At 35.2% G+C, this 17269-nt stretch overlaps 1 protein-coding gene across 2 annotated transcripts in view; it reads left to right on the forward strand.

Annotated features, from left to right (window-relative positions):
* Positions 1–17269, forward strand: part of LOC142345431 (uncharacterized) — a 75724-nt gene that overhangs the window by 25297 nt on the left and 33158 nt on the right. For both annotated transcript variants that reach the window (XM_075397477.1, XM_075397478.1), the window contains 2 exons: positions 11665–11803; positions 15878–15951. In XM_075397477.1, coding sequence (XP_075253592.1) covers positions 11665–11803; positions 15878–15951 — 213 coding nt within the window. The remainder of the gene's footprint in view (positions 1–11664; positions 11804–15877; positions 15952–17269) is intronic.

The raw sequence follows: 17269 nt of genomic DNA on the forward strand, positions 1-17269 counted from the left end.
GTCTCAAAAGCTTTTACTTTTAATATCCAAATTTTAAGTTTTAAATTTTTTAATTTTTAAAGCCAATCGCTTTAAATACTCACTGTTAAAAACAGAAGTATCTGGCATGCCTTTCATTTTTTAAATACAAATTAAGAACTACACTCCACAAAGATTAAATTTTAAGTTAAAAAGTATTGGTTTCTGAAAAAAAGGATCAATACCAGGACAACAAAAGAACTGAAAATCAATGCGTCAAAAAATTGTTTGCTGTTTGAAGTCTGGAATAGGCGCAAGAACCAGAAAACAGTTGAGGTTTTTGACGTGAATTTCATTCTGATGAAGTGTTATTGCATGAATGACTCCAATTTTAGAGAGTTTGACAAATTTTATTAATTAAAACTAGTTATTATTACTACAATTATTACTACTATCAATTATCTTAGTAATAAAGAAATAAATCGAAACAAAAATTTTCAAAAGCATTCAAAAGATCTTTAGAACTATTTCTGACTTTTTATATTATTTGAAATATTTATAAAATTGAAGTATCTAAATGAACACAAGCTATTGAGGCTCCGCGTAACTAGTAAACAGGATAATTCAAGGTCCATTCGAACAGTGAACTTGGAATATTATGACATGCAGAATTAAATGCTACATTCCATCGAAGCCAAATTGATTTGTTCATTTCGTCAACATTTGTGTTCAGTCTCTTTATTAGTACGTCATTATCTTGCATGGAATTAAACTCAAACTCGAACTATCTCAAATCAGTAAAACAATAATACGACTTAACAAGTTTGCTTCAGATTTTTTGTGATTGGATTTCGAATCAACCTGTTATTGATACAAAACATTTGACAAAACTAGAGCTGGGCACAAAGATTTGTTGCGATTTCGAATTATGAGTGAAGTTAATAATTGAAACTCAAGCAATTTTGATTGTTTCAATTAGAATTTATTTGTATTCTGAGGGAAAAAATTTTGTTAAACAGCAAGGCCGAACGATTAGTTTTTGGGACTAACTGAGCAACAAGTAATGCAATTGTAATCTACAGTATAGAATATAAAACAGATCATAATATGTAACTGCAAAGACGTAATATATGGACAAATTCGAAACCGCTATGAAATTTGGGCTGTTTAATTGTTCCCTTGTCTTTGATAGGTGAGCAGCCGTTACAATTGGTCCACCAATTGATGTCCAATCTGGTAAAGAGAGTGCCAGAGGCACCAACCAACAAAAACTAAACGCATTGAAAGCGGAAAGCCAGTGAGGCAAACAGAAAAGCGCAATTCAAAAAAGAAATTGAAGAGCGAATTGTGCTCAAAGGTAATAACCATAGCAAAGGCAACATCAGCTAGGCATTTCTAACTTAATCAACAGTTTGTTTACAGTAACTGTACGGTATTATCCAGCAAAATTCCTCTACGACAAGATATTTCAAGGTTTAGTGGAAGAAGTTAACACTAAATGAAGGCTTGAATGCAAAATATTTGCAGGCTCTGATCGACCCAACAAACCAAAAGTCATCTACTAACAGACTGTCCACCTTAGAGTCAACAATATACCCAAGCAACTGCAGCGTCAAAACAAGCTTGTACCCTACACAGAACATTTTGCTGAGGAAAGTATACAAAAGCAAAGGAGTGTAAAAGCAAGTTTGCATTATCATTGGCTTGCATATATAAGCAAAGGCTTGCAACCAACAATTAATGCAGAGGAAAGTAACGCACTTCAAGCAGTGAACGAAAACAAGAGTAACAACAACTATCCAACGAACATCCCGGTTGCACTAAGAGTACAAAACGAATGAAAAGCCAGTGGTCAAGATACAAAAAACCTTCAGCAAGCCAAAGGCGTGAACATCGGACAAATAAATTTGATATCGATTTTAAAACCAAAAAGTGACCTGAATAGATACTGATCGCACGCAGAAAACTAGAACTAGACAGGCAAAAGAAGGAGCTCGAATAAACACCAATTACTCGAAGACGAGCGTGAGCTAGAGAATAAAGTGAACAGAACAGCACTAGAGAAGTACGATGTGCGTTCTCAAACAACCAGTGCTAGAAGCGAATCTACCTTCAACTGGACCACACTAAAGAAAGATGTCTCAGATTGCGTCAGTAGATTCGATAACCTTCTAACACCAGATCGTTGAACAGCTCGCTTCGAAGCAACCCCTGAAGTGAACAAGCATAGTCTTTTCTCAGGATATCAAAATTCACGCAATCGATCTTGATGCAATGAAGACCGGGACGTTTCATCCAGAGCTAGTTTACGATTAAAAAAAGTGGTAATTCAATTAGCAGTAACATACCAATTCTGGAGTTGAACCATTTCGACGGAAACCCTGCGAATGGCCGGAGGGTTTAGTATGTCAATCGCGACAGTAGATCAACGATCACTACCGGGCTCAGAGAAAATGAGCCACCCGAAGACTCTACCCAAAGGCAAGTTCAGGTCAGCAATGGTTTATTTAAAACAGTTCTATGATGCAGTATGGAGCATTCTGGAGAGGAATTTTGGGAGGCTTCTTGTGATCATCAATGAACACATGAAGAGTCTCCGTGAGGGATGTCAATGAAGACTCACAACTTGTTGGTTACTGTATTTGACTTTGTGAACGTGCTTAAATAGTACAGGTAAGCGCGTGATCTGCCACACTGTATATGGCAGTAGACAAAATACCTCAAGTTCTCAAAGAGAAGTGGTGATTCTATGTTTATGATAAAATTGAAGACTGCCCTGATCTAATATGTTTGAAAAGAGGCTATCTAGAATGGTATTTATGGATGAAGGTTTTTCAGCTTTCAAGGCAGGAAGAAAGAAAAAAAAACGAAAAAGCATAAAAAGGAGCAAATGGTTCTCGAATAAATCGAATTTCAGTTCGAGTTCGAATGTTAAGGAGAAGAAGCAAATGCAAAACGATCACTATCCGCTATATGATTGCACTCATAAGAATTCAAACTGTTCACTATTCAAAAACATGAGTGTGATTGATGGGTACGCAGCAGTGAGAAAACAACACTTATTTGACTAATGTCTGGGCAAAGGATGTGCCATCAAAAATTGTAAAGTCAATGCGAGCAGTGTCAATGAATGTACCAAAAAGAACAACCAATTGCTGCGCTCAGAAATTTAATTGCACAAGTGCAATCAGACAGTCAACGTACGTGCAGCAACAATCAATCGGAGTAAGGAGCTTACCGGATTCCTTCAGATAGTTCCTGTCTCAAATCAGATCGGTGGCAAGCGGCTGAAAACAAACAATTCCATTGATAGTGGATCAAAGGTTTCATTCCTTGATCAAAGTGTGCAAAAGACACTACAAGTCCAAGGCATCGATGTTGCACTTAATAAAGCTGAAATACACGGAACGAAGCATCTCAAGACAAAAGAGTTTCCTCTATAAAAGAACTACATTCAAAGGCGCATTCAGTCAAAGCGTTTGCACACCGGTCGAAATATTTGGGAAACCGTAACTACGACTACAAAAAGCTGAAGCAAAGCTTCAATCACCTAAGTCTTCAACACAAAAAACTTCGACGTGATTGAAGTTGACATCATCCTTGGCTAAGATGCTGGCGATCTACAATGCTACAAGATACAAAGACGAATTGAACATTACGCCGCTCTCACAGAGCTAGGATGGGTAGTGAGTGGACCCATGACGACCAGAAGAAGACAAAATGTTTGCCATTTCGCCTTCAAGGAAGATGTAAAAAAGGATAATGGATGAAATTATCCAAATCTGGTGGGACATAGAAACATATGCTTCTAAAATCATCGTCGTCAGTCAGTAAACAATGCACTGTAAGCACACAAAATTGCTGAAGAGTAGGATGAAGAGTACAGGAGAGCAGAACAAAATAAGAATACTGTGTTGTGAAACAGACCCAAGCCTACCCGACAATTACACTCGGGAAAAATGGTTTTTGCCACAACATCCAGTGCTAAACCCAAACACGCATTGCAAAAAACAGACGTATTTGCAATCCTGAATAAAAATACAATAAAATACGCCTAAACAACAAGCTACCAGCAGGGGTTGGTCTGCTACACCAGCGGATTGGGACGATTTTTAGATTCCGCGAAGGACCAAAAGCCCTGACGGCTGTCATCGAAACAATATTTCTACAAGTGCAAGTACCAAATAGGATAGAAGTACTTGAGGTTTCTATGGCACCCCAAAAATTAACGAACTTTTTCAAATATACAAACATCAGTGGCGCTGAGATTTCTCCAACTTATGCAAACTAGGATCTCAAACGAGTGGGTATACATAACGAGGAAGAGTATCCAATTTGAAGTCAATCAGCAAAACAAAGCCAGTTGAAGCGAAACCTAATACGTTAAGATCTTCTGTGCTTGGACCACAATTGATTGTTATTGATGAGGGGTTTGCAGAGGTACCACAATGGAGTTTGAAACACCTATAACTCAGTGGGTAATTCTATCCATGTTATTAATATTATTACTCGACACAATAGCACTATTTGCTCCGTTCAGTGTTCACATGAGACAACCACTGAAGGGCATATGTGCTTAGATTTGGCAACATTGGGACAACAAAATGAAACCTGGCGAAGAAGAGAAATTTCCAATTGTAGCTGAAACAAGCTTCGACAGAAGAAACTTCAACACAGCGAAGGATAAAATCAAATCGAACTTCATGAGTTTGCTAACGCATACGAAGACACGATGTGTGCAGTGGACTATCTACGTTCAGAACTGAAAAAATATTCAGCTGCCTTCACATTTGTCAGTAGAAAATTGAGAGTAATGATTCTGTACAGCTGCCACCGTAAACGACAAGTGTTTGTGGCCAATCGAGTATCTGAGATACTGGATACAACTGATGTTTCACAGTTGAAACAAATGAGCGGCGGTATCAACAGCCCAGCGGACATCGGCAACTGAGCAATCAACATTGGGGAACACAAGAGAAGTGAGTGGCTCACTGGGCCGTCCTGATTAAAGCAACCAGAAAATGAGTGATCAGAGCAAGTTAACCTATCCTCGCCTCAGATCAAAAGAATATACCATCATGAGTCTGCATGATACAAACTATGGAAAAATTTGTTGTTCAGTGGGAACGAGTCAGTAATTTTAACTGTCTGGTAATTTTAGAGGCATACTTACGGAGAGCATTGAGCAAATACTAACCAGCAACAATTGTAGCCAGCATTGATGAAAACAAAAATGCAAAAATATTTTTCTTCTTATTACAGTTTGAACAATTTGCAGTTTGGTGATGAGATTAAACAGCTCAAATTTGAAAAGGAAAATCCAAAAAGAAGCAAAATCCTACAATTCTCACGATTCTTTCTCGAAGGAAAATTTCTTCCTGACAAAGGCCAAAAAGGACAAAAGAAAGAACAAAATTCAATTGGACTTCAATGCAAAGCATTAAATATTGCTACCTTTGAAGCATGATGTGTTTGAATTATTCTTGCGAAAAAAACACAAGAAATATCAACACGAAGCCAACAAACATGTAAGAAATTTTTTTCAGCAGAATATTTGGAACCTAGGCATACGAAACGCTTTGCTATTAATTAAGAACAAGTGTGTTAACTGCAGAAAAGCCAGAGTACAAACGATAACACCAATAATGGACGATTTACTCGATTAGCTGTTAGATGTTCCATCGCACTTTACAAATGTTGAAATTTACTACTTTGGCCGTCTTACTGTGAAGATTGGGCGAAGAAACGAAAAATGATGGTGTTGTCTAAATATGAGGGCGGTGCATATAGAAAGGTACCCAATTTGGACATGGGTAGTTGTCTTTATGCATTTATGCGTTTTATTGCATGGAGGAGCAAACCGATTGAAATCAATAGCTACAACTGGACAAAATTTGTTGGAGTTCAACGCGAATCCGTTGAGTTAGTTGGGGCATGGAACAAAAATGGCTCGCGAAATCATCTAATTCAGAGAGGAATCAGATAGAAGTTCAAACCACTAGCAGCGTTTCACTTCGGAAGAGCATGTGAACAGTTGGTCAGAAGTTGCAAGAGAGCAATGTATGTATTGTTGGTGAACAGATCAGTCAACGAGGATTTGAAGCAGACCTTGATTGCACGACCATTCACTCCTGTCAGTTCAAACGTTCGTGACTTAGAAGCATTGAATCCCAATCAATTCTTGCCAGGCAACAGGAACGTTTGTTTAACCTGTGTACCACGCGCAGAAGCATTTGTTGGTCATCGAAAATTTTTTAGACAAACTCAAGCTTATGAAAATCTCATTTGGAACAAATTTTGTAAAAAGTGGTTGCTAACATTGAATCATGGGAAAATTGGCGATCTACGGCAAACGAAAACCTTACAGAAAGCGATTTCGTTTGGTTGGCCAACGACAGCTATAAGCAGCGATATTGTAATTTGGGTCATATAACGGAGACCATTGATGGGTCTGACCGTAGGATTCGATCGATCAGCGATAGTTCAAACAAACGACGGAGTTTGAAAGAGACCAGTAGTGGAGCTCGCTCCTGTACCATTAAGAAGTTTTTCGCAATGGAAAATAGTGCTGACGTTGTTGAGGTTTTTTTCTTAACTACTAAACAGTTCAATTCAAGTCCAAATCGAAGCCATATTGATTTTTTCATTTCTTCAACGTTTTTCTTCAGTAGCCATTATTACTACATGATTATCTTACATGAAGTTAAACTCAAACTCAAATTATCTCAAATCAGTAAAACAATATTGCGACTTAACAATGTTGCTTCAGATTCTTTGTGAATGGCTTGCGAAACGACCTGATATTGTTACAGAACATTTGAATTTGTTATATTAAACTGATATAAAGTGCGCATTGAAGCACAATTTGCTGAGCGATAATTTACTTATTATAGTGTCTGGTTTCTGTAGACCATCTTAGTGATTGTACCGTTCAAGTTAACATTGACTCGTAAAAGAGAAATGTTTTTGATATTCGATATCTTTCCTTCTGAGGAATAAAGTTCCGAAGCAAGAAAAACTTTGCGCAAAGCAGAAAGTCAATTTCTCTTACTGGCTTTAAAGAAGCCTAACTTAGTTCACCAATTGTGTCATTGAGCAATTGAGAGTACAGAAAAGCACAAAGTCCGACAATTGTTACATTGGTTCATTTTGATTAACGGGAAAACGTCTCTGAAAAAACTAACACGTCTGAGAAAGAAACTATTTGCGCTAACCAGTAGTTGGGACAGTTGTCTAGAACTGGACACAGAGAATTTTGTTATTTCGAATTATGAGTTGCCTTATGGACAGAAACTCAAGAAAAATTTGATTTTTTCAATTTGAAGTATCTTGTTTTCTAAGCGAAACAGTTTTGTTGAACAGCAAAGCTGAATGATTAGTTATTGCCATTAATTGAGCATCAATAATACATCAGTAATCTACAGTATAGCTGATAATACATTTCATAATAGTTAACAGCAAAAACGTAATATCCGGACATATTTGAAGCGGCTGAAACGAACTGGGCGGTATAAAGTTTTCCCTGTCTTTGATAAGAAAGCGGCCATTGCACAAGCGTTTGCGAAACATAACGATTTAAGTGACAGAAGTTGTTAAAAGTTCAAAACCTAATTTTCCCGTCAAAATTTGAAAAAAGAAAACGCCTCCTCGTGAGTCGATATGGTTTTTGCGGTTCGAGTTCTGTTAGTTGCAGTGCCTTTGTATTTCTCTGCACAGAATTTTGAATAGTCCAACGTTGATTTGCAAAAAACAAAACCAGGCCAATTAAGAGATCCTAGCCGTATTCAATGAGCTTCGAAACAACAATATTACGTTTTAGTCAACGTTCCACAAATTATCCATTGCAAAGAGATATCAATTTCAATCAAAATTTTTGGATAGCAATTGTCTCCTACAAATAACTGAAATTGATTGTAACGGATAGATGGTCAAAAAAGACCATCAAAATACCGTCAGAATTCGTTACAGCCTAATGTCAATAACTACGAACCCCAAAAAATTTGGTGAAGCCTTTTTTAACGCTCAGAACCAATATATTTGATTTTTTTTCTGACAATTTTCCCAGGAGGGGCAGACAGTTCAACAAAAGTTCAAATATCAAAATAATCCTGGATGCAACGACATAGAAGATATAAAAAGAGCGTAGAAAACGCTGGCAATTGTACCAAAGTTAGCAAAAGCTGTGCACGCTTTATTAATAATAGTATTTGTATAAAACACTGACAATGGAAAGAAAATGAATCACTAATAAACAAACCAAATGTCACATTGTTAATTTTCATTCTGGCAATGAACAACAAACCGATTTTATCCTCACATAAAAAATGGGTAAAAAGTATAAAGCGAGACTTGTGTGTACATTGCCAGAAGTTTCAACTAGCCCAACAGTAACTTCTCACGTTTGTTTATGGATTATGTGAAAAAAAAAAGATTTTGAAGTCATCTTTTCTAGAGAGCCATCTGATCGGCAAAAAATAGTTTGCAATTTGTCTTTTTAACTTAAAAGTCAAAAGCAAGAGCTTTTTATTTCTAATTGAAATCTTTTTTAGAGCATTGGCTGACAACAGTAACAAATTCAATTAAATTTCAGTGAGTAAATGCTTTTTGCAACGTAAAACTATTTGACATACTCGGTCCTCTTGAGGGGAGAGCAACTTCGAGTGACTAAATATAAAATTATCATATAGAAACTTTGAGTGAGTATTTCACGGTGTGAATGCAGAATTCTGGTTCATGCAATTTCAAATTCTATCTTTTTCCTATTTTAAGAAGAGCTGACTGCAAAAAAATATATTCGATACAAATTTTTTATCCTCGTTATATTAGGTAGAAATCTGAAATTGATGTTTCAATCAACTTACCCGCGAACAACTGATGCTTATCTTGTAAGATCTTAAAATTTTGCTGCAAAGGGTGGTTAAATTGTAAAAACATATAAGTTGGAGGTTAAATTTATAAGAATTTGACAGTAAGAAAATAAAATTTTGCTGGGCCACAGTTTCTCTTATATGCACCCCTGGCTAATCCGAGCGTTTCTTTCATAATGTTAGTGCAATTTCGCTCCCGTTGAGCTTTGCTCTCATTAGTTCTTTCTAGAACATCTTCATTTGTTGCGAAATATAGACAATATAGGTTAATTTTGTATACAAAGAAATAATTTTGAACAGATTTTAGAGAGAAAAGTAAAATTCTGAAGTATGATCTTAAAATTCTTCAGCTAGATTAACATTTTTTACCGCTTTATTTCAAATTTTGTTCCTTAGTTTTATCTACATCAGATCAAATTCAGAAAAATTATGGATAAATGTTCTGCTGGTTTTTCTGATTCACTAAATTATAAATTAGCTTTATCTGCTGTTATTAATTGTATTTTTGTTCAATTGTAATTTTTTTCTGATCCCACCTGATTGATTCCTTTTTAATCCCAAAATATTGCATTAATTTTCCAATTGTGTTCATTGGTAGCTCAAATATTTTTGAGACTACGCAAGTTTCAACCACAAACGTAAAATTGTTGGCAAAAAGTTTAAGAGACAGCGTGACAACTCATGACAAATGATAAACTTGCAAGTTGAATGGTTAAGTTATGAGATCTTATAGTTTGAATAGCTAAGTCATTAGAACTTGTAATTATTCGGCAAAAAACTAGTGAATCCGTGGACTATCGTTTATAAACTTTTTTAAGTATTTTAAGATCTCATAATTAAACCACAGGGCGTTCTCCTGGTTTTTTTGTTCCGAACCCTTCTTGAGGGGGGAGGAACTATATTCTCAAATGGGTTTTTTTGTTCAGTCAATTTTGACCGATAGATATATTCATCGTATAGAGTTGTGAGTGGTATCACTAAAAAGCCTGTCCGGCGTAGAATATAGAATTACAAAAATTTTTATGAATTTCGTTTTCTGGAGCGAGTTAACGATGTTTAAAATTTTGTGAATATTAAACCGATTTGCGTTATTTTTATGCACATTTTCCGAATTTTTGCCTAATATTTCGTCAATTTTGCTGAAATATAATAAAATTGTTAAAAATTGTGTTTTTAATTTTTTTAAAAACAAAAAATATTGTTGACTGTTTTTATTTGATTTTTTGGCAAAAATTTTGGCTAAATGTTTCAAAATTCAGCCTTTTTCATCAAAAATATCAGGAAACAAACTTCTTTGGTTCACTTTGATTAAATTTGCCGGAATTACACACCAAACACAACAAACACAATCTTTGTGAAGTCTAGTGGGGGCTAGTTCTACTTTCACTTCCATTGAGATTGCTCTTTAATTAGAATTTTTGCCGTTTTCTTGCTAACCTTACTAGTTGATCATCAAAAACGCAGCATTTTTTTAAACTAACAAAATATCTATGTCTTCATAATTTGAAAAATAAAGCGTTCCTAAAGGACAAAAACCATAAGCAAGGTGAGTTTTGGACACTTCTGTAACTCTTACAATCCAATAATAATTCGGATTGTAATCAGTCGGCCTTTTTCTTCAACGAAAATTGATCTTTTTTATATGAATTAAAGATCAGAACAATTCAAATCAAAGCTCAAAAAAAGCTGATTTTTTTTACTTTGGTCTTTAACTGTCGTTTTTCATTTTTTGTCAGACGAATCTTTCTAGATATTGAGAGCTCTCATTGGCTTTCATTAAAGGCATAGATGAGCCGATATTCCAATTTTAGTAGATAGCTGATGGCTTTCATGACTTGGAAAATTATTATTTTCAAAAATTAAAAAAAAACTTTTTAACTTTGCATTCTTGTTCTTTTTATTTTCTATTTGCAACCTAGTCTCGTCAATTACAGGTCATACATGCCATCATTGGCGCCATGGCAAGGCGCAAGATTTCAAAATCTAATGTTTTTTTAGAGAATTTGTTATGACTATACTGGCTTCGAGACGGGTTTTCGAAAAAAATGAAAAAATGTTTAGTTAACTTTTGATTTTTGTCATATTTGACGCTGTTTTTTTGCAGGACATATTCTGAAAAATGACAGATCTCAAGGGCTTCCTTTGGATGAATAACCTATTTATTTTTATCATTTTGTAGCTAATGGCTTTTATTTTTTGAAAATTTTATTTCAAAAAATATAAAAAGTCTTAATTAATTTTCCCTTTTTCTATTTGTCATTTTTTACCTAGTCTCATAGTCTCATTAATGAGAAGCCATATGCCACATTACTGGCGTTCAAAGAAGCCGCAATCCAACAAATTTTGAGGGGCAAATTATGGCTTTACGGCATTATATCTTTTCTCTAGTGAAGTACAAGTTATTTTGTTTAGTTTTAGTTTTATCTGACTCTCTTTTGACTTTGTTATTAAGATTTTTTTAATGGACAAATTTTTGGATATAATTAATGTTGTTGTTGTTGTTGTTTGATTTTGCTGTTCGTCTTGACTCGCTTTCTTAATAATGGCAAATCTCATCAATCTAATACGTCATTTTTTACTCCATTGAGTTATTTGCTTTGAAAGCTATCTTTTTGTTCATACACCAATTTTCTTTTGAAAAATACTTGATTTTTTGGGGATTTTCTATCTGTTCCTCATTTGGACGACAATTATGCCAAAATTGTGGATGAGCGGGTTCGGACCATTATGTGCAATCGCACGTTACTGAGGCTCCTTGTTTATCCTATAGGGTCATAGATATCAGCTTGGTTTAATTTCTATTCACGAACTGATGGGTACAATTTTTTTTGTATTTTAGCTATAATTGTTGGGTCTGCTGGTATTATCCTTTTATGCGAATCTGTTTTCCTGGTATTTCTGAAGGGCAGTGGATACGGCATCAAAAAGTTTCTTCAATGGAACTATTCCGATCTCTTGGAGACTGGAGATGACCCAAGGCAATTTCAGGAGCTCTTCTATAGTTTTGGCGACTAATTTAAATATTAAAAAAATTAATTCAAAGAGCAGTTACGCACTTTGATTTGAATATTTGATTAAAATCAGATAGAGAATTTGATCTATCGAGCATATGCGGTCACATGTATTTGATCTTGTTTGTCCGGTTTTCCCGGGTCGAATGTCCTCCCTAAATTCCTCCCATTTTGTTGTAAGAGTGGGGGGGGGTGTAATTTGTCTATGGGGCGTAAATTGATGTAAGAGTGTGGGGGTATTTCCATGTAAGAGTGGGCTGCAATGGGCTGCAATGGGAGGACTATTGAGAAATTAGCCCCCTTGACTAAAATTGCCATGTAAGAGTGGGCTGCAACGGGCTGCAATGGGAAGAATTTTGAGGAATTAGCCCCCCTGACAAAAATTGCCATGTAAGAGTGGGCTGCAATGGGCTTCAATGGGAGGACTTTGAGGAATTACCTCCCCTGACTAAAATTGCCATGTAAGAATGGGCTGCAATGGGCTGCAATGGGAGGACTTTTGAGGAATTAACCCCTTGACTAAAATTGCCATGTAAGACGGGGTTGCAATGGGAGGACTTTTGAGAGGGGCAGTTCTAACAAGTATTATTCATATAGATAGACCGTCAAGAGTTGGACAAGCTTTGATGTTCTGGAGGTTAAGGAGAATCAGCTGAGGGTGCAGAAGTTGTGGGTTCAAGACTGGCAGTCGTCAAGTTTGGGGCTGAAGCAATGTAAGATTGAGTGGGTAAAATGATGTAAGAGTTGAGCTGCCAAGGGGGTAAAATGGTGTAAGAGTGAGAGGGTAATTTGTTCAGAGGGGGTAAACTGATGTAAGAGTGGGGCTGTAACGGGAGGATTTTTTAGGAAAATGCAGCTTAAAACTCTTACGTATTTTTGGGCTGCATTAGGTTTCCAACGGGCGTAAAATGTGAGGGGGTAAAATACAAGTTAACCCCTCACTCTTACATCTTTTTGGTCTGTCAAGTGGAATAAAGAGATGTAAGAGTTCGGGGGTAAATTCTCCATTACCCCGAACTCTTACATCATTTTACCATCCTTGACAGACCAAAAAGATGTAAGAGTGGGGGTTAGTTTGTTTTTCACCCCCTCACTCTTGAAGCCCAAAAAATCGTAAGAGTTTTGAGCTGCATTTTCCCAAAAAATTCTCCATTGCGTCCCCACTCTTACATCATTTTGGGCGGGAAAATTCGACCCGGGTTCTCAAGAGAAACTGAATTTTTGGCAAAATTATGGTAAAATGAAATTTTTGAAGATGTCAAAAGACTTTGCGGAGATTAAGTTATGAAAATAGCTAAGGAGTTTCTAAAATAATTATTTTTTGAATTTAAGAAACCAGCTATAATACAAGAAGATCTAAGAAGAAGCATAAAATACAGAGTAGGCGTCCTTTTTCATCAAGCGCACAGAAAATGCAATTTCATGGCTTCTTAAATACTTTTCATTCATTGCCCGTACCGGACTCCAGGTCTATATCAGTACTAGGCAAGTCTAAATCCAAGTCTTATTTCGATTTTCAGTATTGGGCTAGTCTTAAAACAAGCCTTACAAGTCTGAGAAGTCTTGGCCAAGACGTGGGTAACACGTGAAAGTGAAGTACAGGCTGAATAAAAATTATTAGTGGAAAGTTTAAGCCTGCTGTTGTTTTTTTCTTTAAATTCACTCATATTTCAATTTTACATTTTAAATAGGCAATATTTTCTTATGAATAGCACTTTCAAAAATTAAAAGAAAAACAAAATAAAGAAAAAAGTAACTTTCTACGTGTTTACGTATTTTCATCAGAATAGTAACGAACTATACAGATTATTTATTAATTTATATGATTATCATAGAAATTTACTTCCCTGTTTACCAACCTTGTCAAGTTTTTTAGTTTTTTGTGTGATTCTTGTGTGATGACTAGAAAAACTTATGTCCTATTTGTCCTTATGCCAGTAGCTGCCCGCAGGTTGGCAGCAGTGCAAATCAGTGCTGAATCAGTCTAAGGACATTCCGTTTTTGGGATGACCAGTACTCTGTTCATGTCACAAATTAAACTGGCCAGTCTCTTTTAGTGAAATTTACTTCACGAAAAATAACATGTTCAGCTTAGTTCCCACCAACACGGTTTGTTTATTTGTGATTCCAACTTCTGCGTGGGTACTTGTGACATTTAATTGGCGCAGCAAGTCGTAACCACTAAGCTAAATGGTCTTTGTGGTAATTGCCTAAAAATTAGCTTACATATAAATAGTGTATATACTACTATAGTAATTACCAGTTATTAGCAACAAAAAAATGCCATCACTCCGCTCAGACTTAATTTTAAGGCATGAGCAATTTTCAGACTGTAAAGGATAAGTTTAGCCTGGGCTAACTCTATGACCTCAATATAATCATAATGAAAATTTCTGCAAATAAAGAAACTTAAAATATTCTGGAGATATCCTGTTTTTGAACTGATTTATGTTTTTACTCTTTAAATGTCCTGGATCAGCCTTGAAAAGATCTGAGACTCATGTCCGGGTAGACACATAATTTTCATGATTGCATTTTTATTGTCAACGTTACTTATTGCAAAAAGAAGAGTTTTCAGAACAGTATAATCCTCAATTAGTTCCTTTTTGTTTTACCAATTTTGAATGATCAGTATAATTACTGTGGAAAGTTTATCTGAAATCGTTATATATCACCTCAAAGTTAAAAACTTTGAAAGAGTTATTAAAACTTGCAAGAAACTTGCAAATTTTATGTTAATTAACAGAAGTTTTGGAAGTTTGACGCATTTTTTGGCTGAATTCTTCCATTTCAGAGATGTGATTACTACTAATTGCGGATAGATGTGATTGGAGCTATCGGTGGGATGATTTGAGCATAAAATTCATTTCGGAATGGCCGAGTTTAGCTGTTTTGCAAAGTTTTTTTAAAATTTTGTATCAGTTTTTGCCATTTTTCTGGAGTTGTCTAAAAAATTTCACCAAATTCTCAAAATTTGGGTCACAATTATGTCACTGATTTTCTACAGTAGGCTTATGTTTGATCATATTCGAATTATTCCTTATTTGCTGCTTCCTTAACCGAAAATTTACATTTTTAGATCTTCTCCCAACTGCAATCTTACGAAATTTTTTGTTTTGCATATTTTTGACAACCAGTATCCAAATTGCTCCTCAACAAGTCATTTGAATTTTGCATTCTAATTAAATGGAAGTAATATTCGAATTGAGTTGAGCCCAAAAAAACTAATTTTACTAGACGATTTTCCACGGAAACGTCGCAAATTAACAAAACGTCGCAAAATGAATAAATGTTATGCAGAAAGTTTTAATTTTTAATAAGTCCTAGAACTTAAAAGTATTTTATTTCGTTAGTCATATCTTCTTAGGTCGGGCACCGACATCTAACGCAAGTCTTTCTTTCTTCTTTTTTTCCTCGCAATTCTAGTTATCTAGCAGTTCATTCAAGAAATCATTTCAAAATTTTTCAACAACAAACGTTTTAAGTCAAATATTGAACAACTATTTTCCAATTTTAGCAATGAGACGTCTTTTGTACCAAAGTTGAAATAACTGCCACAAGTTTTTTGTTCTTAGGAAATTTTAAAACTGCGAAAATGTCCTAAAACGTCAAATAATTTTTTTAAGGAATCAAATTTTACGCCTTTTTTCATACACAAATTGGCGACGTTTTCGGATGAAAGGGGTCGCATCATCATGTGCAAGCGCAAGTTACCACGCCTCCTTGTCAGAATTCCAGTATTCAATGTATATTGCTCTTTAACAAGTTTTTCTAAAGTTTACTACGGAAAAGTAGTGGTTTTGATTTGTCGGATTTCTTGAAAGATTTCTGCAAGATTGGAAGCAGTCCATTAATAGGAATGGGGATCTTTATATTCTCCGTTCGTGCCTAGCGTACTCGAGGGAGGGGTGGGGGGGGGGTAGCGCAATTGGAAAAAAACCAGGAACGGTTTCAATAAGAAGAGAGAAGGGAGGAAATATGACAACTGTTTACATTTTTTGGACCACTGAAGTTGCCTTCTACTAACGATTATTCAATCAGATGGATTTTTACACAGGCAGTTCGCGAATGTTTCTTTTCATTCAGCCTTGGACTTCCTTTCATCGAAATGCTCGGTTAGTTAAACATCATTCCTACATTAAACCGAATATGAAACCTTAACGGAGTATGTTGCATTTCAGAGTGAATTCGGTTATAATTGTAATGATAACTATGTCAACGAAAGCAGAATGTAATGCAGCAATCCTTTTTTATGCAGCACATGCTTCCTGATTTTAAAACTCTTCTCAAACATTATTTGACCCTTAGTTCTGTTTATTTTCGATCATGCTATAAACAAGCGTCGGATATTATCGCAATAATATCCAACGTCTGTTTAGAGCATGATAGAAGATAAACAGAAATAGGGTAAAATAATGTTTGAGAAGAGTTTTAAAACCAGGAAGCATTACTGCCGATTTAACAAAATCAAGTAAATGTTTGGTTTAGTATACTAGCTACAGTTTAGTATACTACCTACAGTTTCCAAAGCCCTCCTTAAATGTAACTGTGCAGTTATATAATGATATCCAATCCTGGATTGTTTCTTTAAGCGTATAAGAAACGCCCAATGTGAAAAATACCAAAGATGGTTACTTACCTCTCAGATTTTTATGTAACTTCTTTTGTTTTTTTAACGATAAACTCAAATGGCAGAACTGATCCTTCGAGAAAGTTGACGCTTTTCATTGCGACTGAATTCACGATATTGACTATGCTCATCTTTAGAAAACTGAGAAATTATTTTTCTTTTTCCAAAAAATTACTGTAATTAAAAGTTAAGTTTAAGAAAACCTCAAAAATAAAAGTAACTAGTTTTAAATTGGGAAAGAATTAAAGATATTACGCAATAGGTTTCGTTTCTTGAGTTAAGTGAGATTTGGATGTTTTTTTTAGTAACATGTTACTGACTCGAAAGTGCCGTAGAGTGAAGTTGAGTGATATATAATAGAAAGAAACTAATACACAAAAGCAATTTGAGCAGTCAATAATTATTTAGTGAAATTGTCTAAATGCATTGGATCAAGGTCCAAGTGAGCGGTCAAAAAATTAATTTTGGACATTAAATAGAGAGCAAATTCCATTTCGAAATATATTAGAAAGCAAACTATTACACAAAAGCAATTTTAGCAGTCAATAATTATCTAGTGAAATTGTCTAAATGCATTGGACCAAGGTCCAAGTGAGCGGTCAAAAAATTAATTTTGGACATTAAATAGAGAGCAAATTCCATTTCGAAATATATTAGAAAGCAAACTATTACACAAAAGCAATTTGAGCAGTCAATAATTATTTAGTGAAATTGTCTAAATGCATTGGATCAAGGTCCAAGTGAGCGGTCAAAAAATTAATTTTGGACCTTAAATAGAGAGCAAATTCCATTTCGAAATATAT

Source organism: Convolutriloba macropyga, chromosome 9 (assembly GCF_964194025.1).
Source record: "Convolutriloba macropyga chromosome 9, txConMacr16.3, whole genome shotgun sequence".
NCBI lineage: Eukaryota > Metazoa > Xenacoelomorpha > Acoela > Convolutidae > Convolutriloba > Convolutriloba macropyga.